Genomic DNA, 18,753 nt, shown 5'->3' on the forward strand with positions numbered 1-18,753 from the left:
GCCTCTCCAGGTCAGCGTCCCTGAATCTTGGGGCCAGTCTTATTCGAGCTGGCAGGAGTGGCTGAGCAAGTGCTGCTCAACCTTGTTGGTAGGGGGCTGGCAAGCGTGGTCTGGCGAATCGGCTGCCGAGGCATTATTTGTGGCATGAGGCCTCATTAAGTGGACCAATTAACATTTAATTGTGTTGCCAGTTTCTCTGGGCCGAGCAAACCTGTGGCAATTCCCGCTTGCTACAACACTTGGAAAGTTTTCCTGAAGAGCGCATCCATCGTCTGAGCTCCTGTGACTGCTCTCCATATCTCTTTATAACATTGGGTACAATTCAGCCATTGTGTTGCGTCCGGCATGGGTGCAACGGGTGTATCCTGCAAGGCGCCCGAATTGGGCTGCACGCTGGGCCGTTGGCGAATCACCTGACTCGCTCTGCCTGGTGCGATCTAGATCACACCCTTACTGAGCATAGCCATTAGTCTCATTTAAATACCCGGATGGCGTATGCACCCTGCACCCGGGAATCAACGGCCTTGTCTACGGGACTTCAACTGGCACTGTTTAGCACTGGTTTCCACAAAAGTGGACCAGACATGCTGGCACCTTGGAGTGTGTCTCGCAGGCCATGAGAGACTCCCGGTTGTTCGGGGACAGGGCAGGGCAGAGTAGTACCTGGGCAGCTTGGCACCCTGGCAATGCCACCTGGACACTACCAAGATGCTTGGGTGCCAGGTTAGCAAGGTCGGGGCCTGGGGTGCACTGCATATGAAGGAAGGTGGTCCTGAAAGGGGGATGTGTAGCGATCAGGGCTGCTATTCAAAATGGCGCCCCGATCTGTGAGGAGCCAGTCTTGCCGGTAGTGCAGGAAAAGAGATCTTGACTGGGAGAAAATCCCCGAGGTCCAAAAAAAGCGGGATGAATCTAGGCACGCAGCTGCTGAGAAATACCCTGCCAAAAGCGGGTTTTGATTTCCCACCCCCACTGTTTCAATGTGCGTGTGCTCTTTCAGAACTTGTGTACTGCAGCTGCATGGCTGTTGATGCCATTTACTGACCCCAAATTGCTTGTGCCATTTTAGTAAATCTCTTTGGTGCCCTCTCTAAAGTCTTGACATCTTTCCTTTGCTGTGGTCTCCTAAATTGGATGCAATGCTTCACCCAATGCCTCTAACGGTTTAGCCAATTTCCCAGCTTTTGCACTGTATGGGTGTGTGTTCAGCAGCGGGAGGCAGCCCTGGCAGTGCTATTAGCAGGATTTTCTGGTCCTGCCGTTGTCAATGGGAATTCTGTTTAATGCACCCCTTGCTGCTGCAAGACCGGTGGCGGGGGTGCATCATTGGCAGGAGCTTAGCGTGAACAGCCGGAAAAACTCGTCCAATGGCTCTCTAAAGCCAAGGATCCGGCATATATTTTGAATAACCTTATTAACTTGCCAAACCACCTTTGAAGATTTGTTTACGTGAATTACCAGGTTTCTATGTTGTGTAACATCCTTCAAAATTGTACCATTTAGTTTCTATTGCCCCTCCACATTGTTCCTTCCAAAATGCATCACTTCACGCTTATCTGCATTAAATCTCCTCTTGAGGTGCAGATTGCCTCAGCTCGTTTGCGTTTCTTTAATTTTCTGGACTGGTACTTCTATTTAATTGCAATTTTATTTTTTTCCCATATCTAAATTGAGTTTGTTTTTAATGTTGAAAGCTGGTTAATGTTTGTTGAGTTTATTTGGAAAATTAAATGATCCCAAGTATTGCATTTGCCTTTTGAGCTTGTGTAAAAGATTAAAGTAGAAATCAATACCATCTGTTGTGAAAAGGAATTTTTGTAAGATCTTTTACATATTTTAACCACCACTAAAAGGGAACCTGTAAAGCATCTTTTAGCTAAATATGAGGAAGAGAAAAATATTCTGAATATGTGTTGGTATTTCTGGTTTCTGGAACTCACTCGTGTTGTAAAGATCTTTGGTTTCATTCAGCTTGGAGAACTGAATATTAACCTCTCCTATGACTGTTAACCATTTTTGGTGACCCGTTGTGAGTTTTTAAAAATCCTTTCCCCTTTTGTTATTCATACTATGGGCGAACAACTGTGTAAGGTAGTTCTAAATAAAATGTCCTCTTAGGTGTTTTAAACCATCATAACTTTCATTGATGCTCTGGGTTTTGAATTCTACTTTTGAGGGAGGTAACCACTGATATTTGTTGTACTGTTGTGTTGAAGCTGACTGTTATGGATGGGATTGCGATGCAAAAGTAAGGCAGCACGGTGGTGCAGTGGTTAGCATTGCTGCCTACAGTGCTGAGGACCCTGGTTCGACCCCGGCCCCGGTCACTGTCTGTGTTAGGATACTGGACAAGCCTCACGGCGGTGAGGACCCGGGTTCAATCCCGGCCCCGGGTCACTATCTTTGTGGAGTTTGCACAGTCTCCCCGTTTCTACGTGGGTTTCACTCCCACAACCCAAAGATGTGCAGGCTAGGTGGATTGGCCACGCTGGCCACTTAATTGGAAAAAAAATAATTGGGTACTCCTAAATTAAAAAAAATAAGTGATGCAGAAGTATATTTCAACAACTGTTCCAGTGCACCTAGCTAAATGTACTGACTGTTTATTGCCTAGTTTTTTTACAATACGCCCCAAGTATAGAAATATTACTGTTTATGGAGTTTAACTGGAAAAAGTTTAAAAGATTGTTACAGAATGCCCCAAAGTTGAAGCAATACACCATAGTGCATCAGTGGTAATTGAGAACAATAGTGGATTGTCTGGAGTGAATAGTAAAATACTTCAGAATAGTCAGTACGAAAGATGTTTAATGTGTAAAGCTCCTTCCATGTGTTGCATCCCAAAAGAAAAAGAGTGTAATCTTTTTGTATCCCGTTGTAATCTCCTTTGTTTAAGCACAAAACACTAGTATTTGATTTTACCTTCTCACCCTCCGTCTGTATTTTAAATTCCACCATATTGTAATTGCTCCTTCCGAGAGGATCCCTAAATATGAGATCATGAATCAATCCTGTCTCATTACACAGGACAAGATCTAGGATCGCTTGTTCCCTCATAGGTTCCATTACATACTGTTCTAGGAAACTATTGCAGATACCTTCTATAAACTCCTCCTCAAGGCTGCCTTGACCGACCTGGTTAAACCAATCGACATGTAGATTAAAGTACCCCATGATAAATGCTGTACCATTTCTACATGCATCAGTTATTTCTTTGTTTATTGCCTGCCCCACCATAACATTACTATTTGGTGGCCGATAGACTACTCCTATCAGTGACTTTTTAGCCTTACTATTCCTGATTTCCACCCAAATGGATTCAACGTTATCCTCCACAGTACCGATGCCATCCCTTAAATAACAGAGCTACACCACCTCCCTTACCATCCACTCTGCCCTTCCGAATAGTTTGATACCCGTGGATATTTAACTCCCAGTCGTGACCATCCTTTAACCATGTTTCAGTAATGGCCACTAAATCATAGTCATTCACGATGATTTGCGCCATCAACTCATTTACTTTATTCCGAATACTACGAGCATTCAGGTAAAGTACACTTACGTTGGTTTTTTTTACCTCTGTTTTGAATCTTAACAGTTTTATTACTTTTAGTATTACTGGGCCTATTCACTGAGCTCCCCTCAGTCACTGTACCTTGTACTGTCGCCCTTTTTGATTTTTGACTTTAACTTCTCTGCCTTAACCTTTCCCCCTTCCTTTTGCTTCTGTCCCTGTTTTACTACCTTCCAACTTCCTGCATCGGTTCCCATCCCCCTGCCACTTTAGTTTAAACCCTCCCCAACAGCTCTCACAAACACCCCCCCTAACATTGGTTCCAGTCCTGCCCAGGTGCAGACCGTCCAGTTTGTACTGGTCCCTCCTACCCCAGAACCGGTTCTAATGCCCCAGGAATTTGAATCCCTCCCTTTTGCACCATCTCTCGAGCCACGCATTCATCGTATCTATCCTGACATTCGTACTCTGACTAGCTCGTGGCACTGGTAGCAATCCTGAGATGACTACCTTTGAGGTCCTACTTTTTAGTTTAACTCCTAACTCCCTGAATTCAGCTTGTAGGACCTCATCCCGTTTTTTTTTTTTTTTTACCTATATCGTTGTTGCCTATGTGCACCACGACAGCTGGCTATTCACCCCCCCCCCCCCCCCCCCCCCCAAGAATGTCCTGCATCTGCTCCGAGACATCCTTGACCCTTGCACCAGGGAGGCAACATACCATCCTGGAGTCTCGATTGCGTCCGCAGAACCGCCTGTCTATTCACCTTACAATTGAGTCCCCTATCACTATAGCCCTGCCATTTTTCTTCCTGCCCTGCTGCGCAGCAGAGCCAGCCATGGTGCCATGAACCTTGCTGCTGCTGCCTTCCCCTGGTGAGCCATCTCCCTCAACAGTATCCAAAACGGTATATCTGTTTTGCAGAGAGATGACCGCAGGGGACATTTGCACTGCGTTCCTACTCTTGCTCTGTCTTTTGGTCACCCATTTTCTCACCTATTTTCTATCTCCCTCAGTAACTTTCACCTGCGGTGTGACCAACTCACTAAACGTGCTATCCACGACCTCCTCAGCATCGCGGATGCTCCAAAGTGAGTCCATCCGCAGCTCCAGAGCCGTCAAGAGGTCTAACAGGAGCTGCAACTGAACACAGTTCTTGAACGTGAAGGAGCCAGGGACAGTGGACGTTTCCCTGAGCTCCCACATCACACACGAGGAGCATGACACGGGTCTGGGATCTCCTGCCAAGTTTTAAACCTTAGGTAAACTTATACAACTGCAATTTCAAAAAAAAACGGAAGAAAAAGAAATAAATTAGACAATGAAAAGAAAAACTACTTACCAGGGTTAAAAAGCACCTCCTCCCCACCCAGCTTTGAATTCCCAAACTCACTCTTGGTTGTGCCTCACGCTGGCTGTGTCTTCTCTGGCTCACTGGGAGAACTCACCCAGGGTCTCGGATGCTCCCTGGTTCTCTCCCTGCAGATTAAAAGTTACAGGCCAGAAGAAAAAGAGAACAAAACAATTGAGAAAAAGCACCTTCTCCCACTCTGGACCTAATTACCTCACTGCACCAAATGACCAAGTTCCAACTTCCCACTCTGGGTGTGCCTCACTCCGGCTGTGTCTTCTCGACTTGCGTAAAGCTTACTGAGTGCGCTTTCTGTCTGTCTTTTAAACAGACCTCAGCTAACCAGGGTGACTCAAACTTCCTAAACTTCCAAGAGAAGAATACAATGTGCACCTTTGTGCCCCTTGTTGCACAAATCCTGAGGGTAACTGCTGCCTGTAGAACTATACTCCAACATGAGCCCTTGGCCTCGGGTATGGAAATTAATGGGTGTGTGACACAATAGTGGGGTTTAGCAGATTCACCTACCCTGCACAACTTTGGCTTTGGGTTGTGGGGGTGAGACCTATGCAAACACGGGGGGGGGGGGGGGTGTTTAGCAGAAGTCAAGTAGAACAAAAACACTTTGTGACTTTGATACCGATGACATCTAGGAACACAGCAGGACATGAAGGGATTTGATTGAGTCACTAACAACAGGAAGTTGTAGATTTCCAATGAATTCAATTTAGATTTTTAAAAAAGTTTAGAGTACCCAATTAGTTTTTTCCAATTAAGGGGCAATTTAGCATGGCCAGGAGAAGTTAAACGGAAGTGGGAGGAAGAGCTGGGGAGGGGGATGGAGGCTGGGTATGGCAGGAGACTCTGAGGAGAGTGAACATATCCTCTTCATGTGCTAGGCTTAAGTTTATTCAATTCAAAGTGGCTCATGGGGCATATATGATGGTCGCCAGAATGAGCAGGTTCTTTGAGGGGGGTGGAGGACAGGTGTGAGCTGTGCGGGGCCCCCATATTCTGGGCTTGTCTGAAGCTGGAGGGATTCTGGCGGGGGTTCGCTGATGTTTTGTCTGGGGTACTGAAGGTGAAGGTTACCCCGAGTCCAGAAGTGTCGATTTTTGGAATGTCGGAAGACCCGGGAGTCCAGGGGGCGAGAGAGGCCGACATCTTGACCTTTGCCTCTCTGGTAGCCCGGAGACGGATTTTGCAGGAGTGGAGGGACTTGTGGGTGAGTGCTCTTCAAGGATAGTTTAAGACGTCAACAGTGGGTGGGGGGTGGGGGAAGACACGGGGGAGGCAGGGTAGGTGGAGGGGAATGGCAGGAAGGGTGGGGAGGTGGGGTGTTATTTATTTGTTATTTAGACTTCCTGTTTGTTCTCTGTTTTGGTTGTGTTTCATATGTATAAAAATATATAAATACCTTAATAAATTTTTTAAAAAAAGAACTACAACAGAAGCTGGCTTTGGTTTATCACAGAATAAGAGATGGGCCATTTAGGACTGAGATGAGGAATTTCTTCAGAGGTTGGTGAACCTTTGGAATTCTCTATCCCGAGGGCTATGGAGGCTCAGTCATTGAGTATGTTCAAAGCAGAGGTCAACAGACTTCTAGATGCCAATGAAGTCAAGGGATATGGGGATAGCGCAGGAAGGGGAGAAGGTAGAAGATCAGCCATGATTGAATTTGATGGCGGAGCAGGCGTGAAGGGCCAAGTGGCCTCTTCTGCTCCTATGTTCCTAGTTTCTTATGGGGAGGATGTCATAATCTACTTCATACTTTACAAATGTTGGAGGCCATCACTTAACTTCATGTAGGGGATTGGGAATATTATTCCATTTTTGCATTTGCTTTCTGTGGTTCTATTCTGACTGAACCAATGTGGCCCCCTGCTGGCTGACCAAATGGGGAGAAATTGCTTTGGAGTGGGACTGCCCCATTCTTTCTCTAAATGAATAAGATGACATGGATGGGGATGATAAAAGATGGAGTTCACACTGACATTGTTCTCAAATATAATTTATTCTTAAAATTTTGGAAGTACATTACATAACAGTTAAAATTTGATTTTACATTAAATGATTTTCAATTTATTTTAATACACTTTGTAGCACTCAGGTGCCTCAGTACATTTAAAATTACACTTATACTTACAATATACATTTGGATGTCAAACACACTCTGGTGTACACAGCCTGAGGCGTTTTCCATAATTTCCAGCCTTATGTGTATTATGATTGAAGGGTATTTTACAGTATCAACTTTCATTTAGTGGGAACAATCAATAAGTCAGATGGTCCCGATTTCAAACCCGCACAGGAGCTTTGAGCACATTAATCTGAGGTGATATTTGAGATTGCACTGAGGCAACACTACACTGTTTAAAGTGCTATTTTTCAGATGATCCATCTGCTCCCCCATCTGGAAGCACGTTTGGCCTGGCGTGGTGCTATTTGAAAAGCAGGAAAATATCTCCGTGTGCTGGCCAACATTTAAGCCTTAACCACTAGAATTTATGCACAATGTTCCCATTAAAATGTAGTCGCTGTGCGCAACTTGTTTCTATTAGTACATGGTCATCTTAAATTATTTTGTGCAGCTGCACAAACCGCTATTTATCCCATGACCAGGTTGGCATGGTACCTTTCAGACTAATGCATACTTGCACAGCTTAACAGGAACATTTGGCTGTCGCATTTTCATACAAGGCAATAATGACTAAACTTTCAAAAAACTGTAATGACGCCGAGGCGTTTTGAGACCAGACGAAGAGACTTGTCTTAGAACTGGGGAAATATCAAAAATGAGGGCCCTTTTTTTTGGAAATCTATACAACATCTCACACTGTTCAACACAACCTTGTATTAATAAATGAAAAGGGAAAGGGTAGGTAAATACTTATGAGAGAACACACCTCCAATAGATCTCAATGTATAGTTTCAGTTAAGTTCTCCAGAAACAGAGATCCAAACAAAATTAGTCCCTAGTGAGGGTACATTAATTTCTGTGGGATCCTGTCTGCTATACTGCCCTACCCATGCTTACTTTGAACCTGAAGTATCTTAAATCAAAGTACATGTGTACACAATTAGGTCATCGGTGTTCTTTTGCTAAGACAGCAATAAATCCAATAGGAGACATTTTTCACAGCAAGTACAAACTGAATATTCCAACATCTCATCTTTACCATCAGAGAAACAGACAAGTATATAATTTAAATCTATAAATTTACTTCAATATGAACGATAAGCTTATATCCCCACCAAACGGTGATTTTAAAAAATGCTTTGAAAAGTTCTCATCAGTCGCCTACTGCAAAAATAAAATTTTTTGGATGCATACCCCATAATGTATCAATATGAAAACGTTCTCATTTTTAGACCAGTATTTTCAAGCAAGGTGCTTCTAAAGAGTTATCTTTTGAACTGTAGAAAACTCACCATCACTGTCTGAAAAAGTGGCTCTGGAGGAGAGATCCTCACTTTGTAATAAAGGACCAATAACTGTAAAACGAAAGTGGAGTGAGCTGGCTGGGGGGGGGGGTCAGTCTCAACCCTGATGTTTACACTGGGCGGGATGGAACCCACACCTCAGCGTATAATCCAGGCCGTTGCTGTTCTAAATAATGGGGCTGTAATTTCTGTAATAAACTTTTAAATTAAACATGACATGATATGGAGGTTAACTGATTTAGCAAATTGAAATTTATGCCATATTTTTTTAAAAACCGTAATATTAAAAAAAAATTAATTAATTTGCCTTAATTCTTCTATTGACAGAACTGTAATATTCAAAAAATTGTAGATTTAGTATTATGTAGGGAAGCATCATTAAATACTGCACAATCATTTCAAATTTCTCCATAAAGTCCAACTTTGACCCAGTGTAGAGTGCATTTTACTAAAAGCTGACTTGAGATTTTATCATAAGCGTTTATCTGGTCATTATCGTATTGCTGTTTATGTTTCAAATTGGCTGTCATGTTTGCTTCATTACAATAGTACCACGCTTCAAAAAGTACTTCATTGAGTGTAAGGCACTTTGGAACATCCGGTAGTTGTGAACGTTGCTATATAGAACATAGAACGATACAGCGCAGTACAGGCCCTTCGGCCCACGATGTTGCACCGACATGGGAAGTCAAAAACTAAAGGCCATCTAACCTACACTATGTCATTATCATCCATATACATATCCATATAAATCCAAGTTTTCTTTGTATTCCTCAAAGTTTTTGTTTGTACAGTTTAAACTTGCCTTCGCTGTTCATTTTTTATTTTGCAGTAGGCGACTGACGAGAACTTTTCAAAGCATTTTTTAAAATCACCGTTTGGCTGGGATATAAGTTTATCGTTCATATTGAAGATTTAAATTATATACTTATCTGTTTCTCTGATGGTAAAGATGAGATGTTGGAATATTCAGTTTGTACTTGCTGTGAAAAATGTCTCCAATTGGATTTATTGCTGTCTTAGCAGAATATTACCTTTTGCATACATGCCTTTCTTGCCAGCTGGAATGCAAAGGTGAAGGATAAACATTGGCTCATCTTGTCAGTGCGAGCAACATTATGTGGTTTCTGGGAGTCTTCTTTGATGCCAGCAAGTAAATGTGCAGTGTTCATTGAGTAATCTTGTGTGCACCTTACTGATTGGTGTGATAGGAATGCCTAAACTTAAAACATGCCCCTGATTGCTCGATGCATTGTTGTACTGCGTTTTTAAAAAAGGTTCTCTGCCTCACACAACTGCTGTGCCTGTCCAGTCAGCCTAAAGCTTTGGCTTCTTTCAGATTGGATAGTCCACATTCTCCCATTTTCTTTCACCCAACACAGAAGTGATAATTCCATTGTGGAGCAAAGCAATGATGCGGATATAAGACTGTTCCCATAAGGACTCTTCCCATAAAGAAGAAATATGTTTCTTTTGAAAATTAAGGTTTGAATTTGAAACAAAGTTTTATTTTGTTTTAGCTTTAGGGTCGATGGGGGTGGGGGGGAACTGTCCACTGGTTGGAGTCACACCTGGCAAAAAGGAAGATGGTTGGAGGTCAATCATCTCACTCCAGGGCATCAATGCAGGAGATCCTCAGGATAGTGTCACAGGCCCAACCATCCTCAGGTGCTTCATCAATGACCTCAGTTCCATCATATGGTCAGAAGTGGGGATGTTTGCGGATGACTGCAGAATGTTCAGCACTATTCGTGACTTCTCAGATAATGAAGTAGTCCATGTCCAAATGCAGCAAACCGGGACAATATCCAGGCTTGGGCTGACAAGTGGCAAGTTTCATTCGCGCCACACAAGTGCCAGGCAATGGCCATCTCTTACAAGAGAAGATCTAACCACCGCCCCTTGACATTCAATGGCATTGCCATCATGAATCCCCCACTATCAACATCCTGGAGGGGTTACGATTGATCAGAAACTGAACTGGATTAGCCACATTAATGCTGTGGCTACCAGGGCAGGTCAAAGGGTAGGAATCCTATGGTGAGTACCACCTCCCCTGACCCCCAAAGCCTGCCCACTATCTACAAGGCATAAGTTAGGAGTGTAATGAAAAACTGTCCACTTGCCTAGATGAGTGCAGCGCCAGCGACACTCAAGAAGCTCGACACCATCCAGGACGAGGCAGCCCACTTAAATGCTCCCCCTTCCACAAACATTCAAGCCCTCCACCACCAACGAACAGTGGTAGCCATCTGTATCATCTACAAGATGCACTGCAGTAACTCACCAAGGTTCCTTAGACAACACCTTCCAAACCCACGACCACACATCTGGAAGGAGAAGAGCAACAGATACCTGGGAACCCCACCGCCTGGAGGTTCCCCTGCAAGTCACTCACCACCCTGACTTGGAAACATATCGCCGCTCCTTCACTGTCGCTGGGCAACTTCCTGGACCTCACTAACAGCACAGTGGGTGTACCTACACCTCGAGGGCTGCAGCGGTTCACGAATATAACTCACCACAACCTTCTGAATGGCAACTAGGGATGGGCAATAAATGCTGGCCAAACCAGCGATGCCCACATCCCGTAAATTAATTTAAAAAAACAATTGAAATAGCAGTTTTCCCAGTATTTGTGTTCTAATTTCTAACCCTGGTTCCAATTTGCTGACTAACAAAATTTTCTTGAGTAATACTTGTGATTCAATCCCTTCACCAATCCTTTTAATGTAGGCTTGATGCTCATAGTTCCTCGAGAAATATTGGTCCATAACATCCTGGCTCCCCAGCGTTGGATTTGTGGGGTACCCCAAAGTTGCGCTGGGGAATCCCTCTAAGTCCCAGGCAAGGGTGAACCTGGCAATTGTCCAGAAGTGCCAACTTCCTCTGGACATTTGCACTGGGAAACATTTGACGAAGCAATTTGAATCGTTAACCTCTGACGGTTCTACCTGTGAAACGCTAAGTCACTGAAAGAGTTAGAATAAAAGCACTTCTAACTTCAGTATAACTATTTTAAATACCTAGACTGAGCCCCCCTGGCCTATTCTTTTCAATGGGACATTTAAACTTGCTTGCTTTGCAGCAGCTAGTGCTGTACAAAAGGGCACAGGAAGAAGTCTTACAACACCAGGTTAAAGTCCAACAGGTTTGTTTCGAATCACTAGCTTTCGGAGCGCAGCTCATTCCTCAGGTGAGTTCATCTGGGGTCTGGAGTTACATGTAGGCCAGACCAGGCCGACTTCCTTTCCTAAAGGATATTCGTGAACCAGATGGATTTTTACAACAATCAATTATAGTTTCAATGTCACCATTACTGACACGAGTTTACAATTCCAGATTTTATCAATTAATTTAAATTTATTAATCAAAATCTAAAGAGTTGTTTGTGGCGTAATGATAAAGGACTAGTGATCCAGAGCCCCTTGCTAATACCCTGGAGATATTGTTTCAAATTCCATCAGCTGCCATGGTTTACTCTGGATTATTAATCCTTTACCACTACTGTTGCTCGTTCTGGTGAGTGTGCTTTGCACTCAATTGGCTCTGTTTTATTACTTAGCTCTAGAGTTGCCAGGTATCCTTATGATACCACCACGAGGTTCAAGTTCGAGTTCAGATCAATGACTCAATACACCAATTAGTAAGGTTCAAAACAAGACACGTTTATTAATACAGTTATTCACTACTCATGCATGTAATACTAAAAGACTAAACTATTCCTACCACTAATAGGCCAATACTTATCTGGATAAGGGAACCCGCCGGATCAGGGAACAATGGCCTCTTGCTCTGTACTGGATCTGCAGGCTTCCAGCTGGTATGGACTAAGGGGTCAGGAGTGTCTATCTCGTAGCGTGCGTTGTATGACACTTACTTGGTGGTGCAGCAATTGGTCAAGCCTCTCCTTCTTACGGTCAAGTTCTTCGAGAGCTGCTAAGGTGTTCTGCTGGGAGGGCCGGCTAAGAGAGTGAACTGAACTTGGGACCTGTCTTTTATAGGTCCCAGGGGTTTCGCGCCCTTTTGAGCGGACCCCGAGCTTACTTCTAATCGATTGGATCCCATACCAATCAATTGGTTTGAATTCCCCAATACTGGGGCTGTTTCTCGATCGCTGGGCGGTTCTTTCTGGCTTGTTTGTCTCCTTTGTTTCGGACATCCGTTGGCGCCGAGGAGTCTGACTTGCTATTGAGTGTCTCAAATGTAGCTAATTGTTGTAGCTATTGTTCCCGGGGATCGCTCATCAATATGTATAGCTGCTGGTTTCAGTGCTGTCTGCTTTCTTTGCAGGCAGAATACACAGGGACTCTGCAAAACTGCTTGTTTGGTTAGACTGTCCATTTTTCCCTGCTGTCTTTGTGTTTCTCCATTTTGTGTGGGGAAGTGGCCAACTTAGGTGGCTTCACTACACCACCATCTCCCTTTTACATCTTGCCTTCCAGGATTATCAGAAGTGCCGATGTCTGTTTTACTCTGCTTGACTCAACCAATGTGTATTTTAAAAAATAAATTTAGATTACCCAATTATTTTTTCCAATTAAGGGGCAATTTAGCGTGTCCAATCCACCTACTCTGCACATTTTTGGGTTGTGGGGGCGAAACCCACGCAGACACGAGGAGAATGTGCAAACTCCACACGGACAGTGACCCAGAGCCGGGATCGAACCTGGGACCTCAGCGCCGTGAGGCGGTTGTGCTAACCACTAGGCCACCGTGCTGCCCTTCCAATGTGTATTTTAAACCAGTATACAACTGACCACTACCCTTCAATGTTGATTGACCTACTCTACTTAATATGTTTGCAAATTGTCAATTTGTAGCACAAGTTTTAATGCATTATTACCTATAATAATGTACACTTTTTCACAGAAATTTGATATCAGAAGTGCTACCTTTTCCAATCTTCCTTATTCCTCTGTTGTTTAGAGCAACAATAGGGTACCTCGAAGTGGGGTCACTCCTTAACCGAAAATAACATATTTTAGATGCCTTGCATTGAATTTGCCAGTGACAAGTGTGAACAATAAACACACATTTGTTGCTTCTTTGAACATTTTCTTTTCCTGGTTGTTCAAAAATCTGAATTTTTGCTTTGATTCATGGCATGGTTTTTTTGATGGGTAAAACTCAGAACACATATAACTCTAATTTGTTCATTTAATGGCTAATATTTTGTCTGTTTTCTTTCAGGATCAGTTTGACAATATAGAGAAACACACACAGTGGGGAATTGACTTCTTGGAAAGATATACTAAATTTGTGAAAGAAAGACTAGACATAGAACAGAGCTACGCAAAACAGTTAAGGTAAGACATGTGCTTTGAAATCAAACAATTGTGTCATGCTTAGAAATATTTTGGTCTACATGGCTAAAGTAGCCTTCATTGGCATTTGATACTAGCAGTTTTAGTTCATAGTTTTACAATTTATTCTTTAGATCTATAGAAAGACATTTGATGGGGTGTACTTTCTTTGTACAATTTTTCATGAAATCTTTTCAAAAATATATATTTTTTAGTCCTGGAGCAGCAATACAATCCCAAATTGTATAACAAAACATTAATTATGCTAAGAAGGCAAATACATTCGATACATTGCTTCCTCATGAAAGTCTCAGCTTTGATCAAGAAAGAAAAATGATCATATTTGACATTGAGGTTAAGTAGATGGTAACACATTACTGTATCTACAGATCTGGTAAATGTGAGTGATTTATGAAAGATTGATAGTGTACAGTTCTAAGATGCAAAAACTCAATTTTTATTCTCCACCTGAACACCCCATCCTCGGCCTGCTGATCTGTTCCAGTGAAAATCAATGCAAGTTCAAGGAACAACACCTCATATTTTGATTAGATACTTTACAGTCTTTTGGACTCAACAGTTTTGTTCCCCATGTAGTATAATGGTATCTGGCATCGAAAGTGTTAACGTGGGAATGGGCACAGTAACACCCACATTATACAAAGACCAAAGATGTATGATGTAAAGAGCCACATGAGCAGTGACTAGAACGTATTGTATGACTGGGCAGAGATGTATGGAGTTAGCTACTAGCTTAGACTATGCTCTGTGTATACATACACAGTTACGTGTTACAAATAAACACTTCATGTTCAACCATAGAAGACTCAGAACATCTTCATGGGACCTACTGAATAGGCCTAGACAAAAAGACAGAAGCTGAACAAATTAAAAAAAAAAAATTTTTATTCTCCATTTTCACATTTTCTTCAGAATTTACCCCCCCACCAACAAACAGTAAACGGTAATGAATACAATGTCAATCCCCTTATTAACCCTTAACATCAACAATGATCCCATCCCCCCACCACCCGCCAAACAACGGCCCACCTGACAATATTTTTTAAAAAAAAATGTTTTATTCAAATTTTCACATTTTCACAAAATATTAATAACAGAAAATACTAAGAACAGAAAGAACAGACCCGACCCCCCCCCCCCCTGTGTGTACAAAAGAAAATAATAAATTAATGCCCGTCCTTAGCAAAGAACCAATATACCCGTCCCGTCAACCCAAAACAAAGAGACCCCCCTGAAGAGACCCTGGGTTGCTGCTGCTGCTGACCCTTTTTTTACCGTTCTGCCAGAAAGTCTAGGAATGGTTGCCACCTCCTGAAAAACCCCTGCACTGATCACCTTAGGGCGAATTTCACCCTCTCCAATTTAATAAACCCCGCCATATCGTTGACCCAGGCCTCCACGCTTGGGGGCCTCGCATCCTTCCACTGAAGAAGAATCCTCCGCCGGGCTACTTGGGACGCAAAGGCCAGATTGCCGGCCTCTTTCGCCTCCTGCACTCCCGGCTCGCAAACTTCCCGTCTACAAACAGGTCCCTCACCCTCCTAACACCTGCCCTGTGCCAACTCAGGAACCCACCATCAATTCTCCCCGGGACAAACCGGTGGTTCCCCCGTATCGGGGACCCCATCGAGGCCCCCACCTCCCCCCTGTGCCATCTCCACTGCCCCCAACTTTTGAGGGTAGCTGCCACTACCGGGCTCGTGGTGTACCTCGCTGGAGGGAGCGGCAGCGGCGCCGTTACCAGCGCTTCCAGGCTCGTGCCCACACAGGACGCCATCTCCATCCTCTTCCATGCTGCCCCTTCCCCGTCCATTACCCACTCACGCACCATCGCTGCGTTAGCAGCCCAATAATACCCACAGAGGTTGGGTAGCGCCAGCCACCCCCTATCCCTGCCCCGCTCCAAAAACACCCTTCTCACCCTCTGGGTCCCGTGCGCCCACACAAACCCTGTAATGCTCTTGTTGACCCGCCTGAAAAAGGCCTTCGGGATAAGGATGGGGAGGCACTGGAACAGGGACAGAAACCTCGGGAGCACCGTCATCTTGACTGATTGCACCCTACCCGTCAGAGACACTCGGCCCGTTCCCCACGGCGGCAGACCCCCATCCTGACCTCCTCTACCTGCTCCAGCTCCCTCTTGGCCATTACAGCAGCAACCCGGTACCCCCCCCCCCCCCCCCCCCCCCCCCCCCCCCCCGGGCCATTACAGCAGCAACCCGGTACCCCCCCCCCCCCCCCCCCCAAAAGCTAGGGGCCCCCCCCCTAGCTGCGTTGCTCCCTCCATTGCACTCCCGTAAGTCAGCTGACTCCTGCTACTCCCGCCACTCCTTCGACCCCTCCCAGCGGGGGCTTCACCCCCCCCCCCCCCCCCCCCCCCCCACCCAATTGCCCACCAGCAGGCTCTTCTCCCCCCTCTACCGCTCTCAGCATGGGTAAAAACCCGCGCTTACCAGCTCCGGTCCCGCCCCCTTCAGCCCTCAGCGCAGGAAGAAGCCCGCGCTTTCCAGCTACCCGCCCCCGCCTCCTCTGACTCCGCTCCCTTTACTGGTCCTTCCCGCCATCGGCCCCCCACATTACAGGTCCGCCCCTCTCCCCGAGCCCACACGACAGACCCAAGCAAAAACAGTACCCCATCCACCCTAAAAGCAACAAAGAACCAACAATAAACAGAGAATCCCCTTCACAATGTAACACAGCTACATGCAAACCCCCACACCCAACCCTCAGTTTGAGTCCAGTTTCTCGGCCTGTACGAAGGACCACGCCTCCGGGGACTCAAAGTAAAAGTGTCGGTCCTTGTAGGTGACCCACAGACGCACCGGCTGCAGCATGCCGAACCTCACTCCCTTTCTGTGCAGCACCGCCTTCGTCCGGTTATACTCGGCCCCCTTCTTTGCCACCTCCGCACTCCAGTCCTGGTAGATCCGTACCTCCGCGTTCTCCCACCTGCTGCTCCGCTCCTTCTTGGCCCACCTGAGCACACACTCCCGGTCAGCAAGCCGGTGGAACCGCACCAGCACCGCCCGTGGCGGCTCGTTAGGCTTGGGCCTTCTCGCCAGTACTCTGTGGGCCCCTTCCAGCGCCAGGGGCCCCTGGAAGGACCCCGCTCCCATCAGCGAATTTAACATGATGACCACATAGGCCCCCACGTCCGACCCCTCCAGCCCCTCCGTGAGGCCCAGGATCCGCGGATTTTTCTGCCTCGAACGATTCACCATCTCCTCGAACCGCTCCTGCCATTTCTTATGGAGCGCCTCATGCGCCTCCACCTTCACCGTGAGGCCTAAGATCTCGTCCTCGTTTTAGGAGACCTTTTCCCGGACCCCTCAGATCGTCAGCACCTGGGCCGTTTGAGTTTCCAGCAGCTTACCAATTGAAGCCTCCATCAACTCCAACAGCTCCGTCTTGAGTTCCCTGAAGCAGCGCTGAAGAGCCTCCTGCTGCCCCTGCGCCCACTGCATCCATACCGCCTGGTCTCTGCCCGCCGCCATCTTGTATTTCTTCCCTCGCTCCTGCTTTGGCTTTGCTGGCACTTTTTTGCTCGCCCCACTCCTGCTCCAGGCCCCCATACACTGCTGGGGAAATGTTGCTGACTCCTTCCCACACCAGGAGACGTCGTAAAAGTTCCATTGGGGGCCCTAAAAAGAGCCCAAAAGTCCGTTTCTAGCGGGAGCTGCCGAACGTGCGAATTAGCTCCGCATAGCCGCAACCGGAAGTCCCCACCTGACAATATAAGCATCAAATAAAACTAAACCTCCCAAGGAGGAAAAAAGAAAAAGGAATCTGGAATCGCCCCTGGTCACCGTTGACACATATAGTCCACTCCCCCAATCCCCCTCATAATATTCAATGCCATCCAATCCCCGAAAGAGTACTGTGAATGACACCCATGAATTGTAGACAACCCCTCACCCCACTCCCAGACTCTTTCCCACCCCCGCCCACTTCCTCTTGTAAACTCCTCCCCCCAACTTCTGTTCCTTCCCCCAACTTTTGACCCCAGCTAGACTCACCGAAATCAGCCTCCAATGGCCACAGCCCCTCCCCCCACCTCACTCCCGTTCACTGGCCGGCTTAAATCGGCCAGCGTGGAGGCCCCCGCCCAGGTCTCCTCCCCCTTGCCCGGTCCAAGGAAAACCAAGAAATCCCCTTTAGCACACAACCCCAACATACACACCCAAGCCCCAAAGAACCATCATTGCAAATGAAAGTCCCAAACTCTTCCCTTGTCCAAATATATAGCGTCGACTCATTTAGTACATACACCAACATGCAGTGAAAAAGTTACATGAGTCTACATCGGAACACGACCCGCTCTCCGTCCCAATTCTCAATTCAGCCACAGTCCTTCTGCCTTCGCAAACTCCTCCGCCACTTCCGCCATCCCAATGTAAAAGTCCTTGGATTTGTAAGTCACCCTCAACTTAGCTGGATATACTATGCCGCACTGCACCTTGCTGATGTACAGTGCCTTCTTCACCCGGCTGAAGGCAGCTTGCCTCATCGCCAGCTGCACCGTAAAGTCCTGGTGTATGCGTATACCTGCTCCAGCCCACTGCACCACCTGCTTCTGCTTTGTCCAGCACAGGACCTTCTCCTTCACGCTGTACCTATGGAAACAAACAGTTACTACTCTTGCCAGCTCATTCGCCTTTGGAATAGGCCTCCCCGACCGATGAGCCCGATCCAGTTCATATCGAGAGGGATTGTCCCCCTCCCCCAATAGCTTTGCCAACCTCTCCGTCGGCTTGGGCCTTCCACCCCTTCGGGCAGACCCACGATCCTCAGATTCTGCTGCCTGGATCTGTTTTCCAGGTCTTCCATTTTGGCTTGCAACCCTTGTTGTTCTCTGTCACTGTCCGCAAATCCTTCCCTACGAAGGTGAGTTGATCACTGTGCTGCGATAATACCTCTTCCACTTCCTTCAGTGTCTCACCTTGCTCCCGCACCTCCGCCGCTGCGCTTGATACCACCGTCCTCACTGGGGCAACCGCCTCCTCCACCAGCACTTTCAATATCGCCCCCATCTCCTTCTTCATCGCTTCCATGTGCTTTGTGAACCGTTTATCAAGTTCTCCAACAATCACTTTGGTCATTTCTTCTGCTGTGA

General features: G+C 46.0%; 1 protein-coding gene across 4 annotated transcripts in view; it reads left to right on the top strand.

Annotated features, from left to right (window-relative positions):
- Positions 1 to 18,753, top strand: part of fnbp1l (formin binding protein 1-like) — a 221,323-nt gene that overhangs the window by 100,708 nt on the left and 101,862 nt on the right. For all 4 annotated transcript variants that reach the window (XM_038793856.1, XM_038793858.1, XM_038793859.1 and 1 more), the window contains exon 2: positions 13,507 to 13,622. In XM_038793856.1, coding sequence (XP_038649784.1) covers positions 13,507 to 13,622 — 116 coding nt within the window. The remainder of the gene's footprint in view (positions 1 to 13,506; positions 13,623 to 18,753) is intronic.

The sequence above is a fragment of the Scyliorhinus canicula genome, chromosome 4 (assembly GCF_902713615.1).
Source record: "Scyliorhinus canicula chromosome 4, sScyCan1.1, whole genome shotgun sequence".
NCBI classification, from domain to species: domain Eukaryota; kingdom Metazoa; phylum Chordata; class Chondrichthyes; order Carcharhiniformes; family Scyliorhinidae; genus Scyliorhinus; species Scyliorhinus canicula.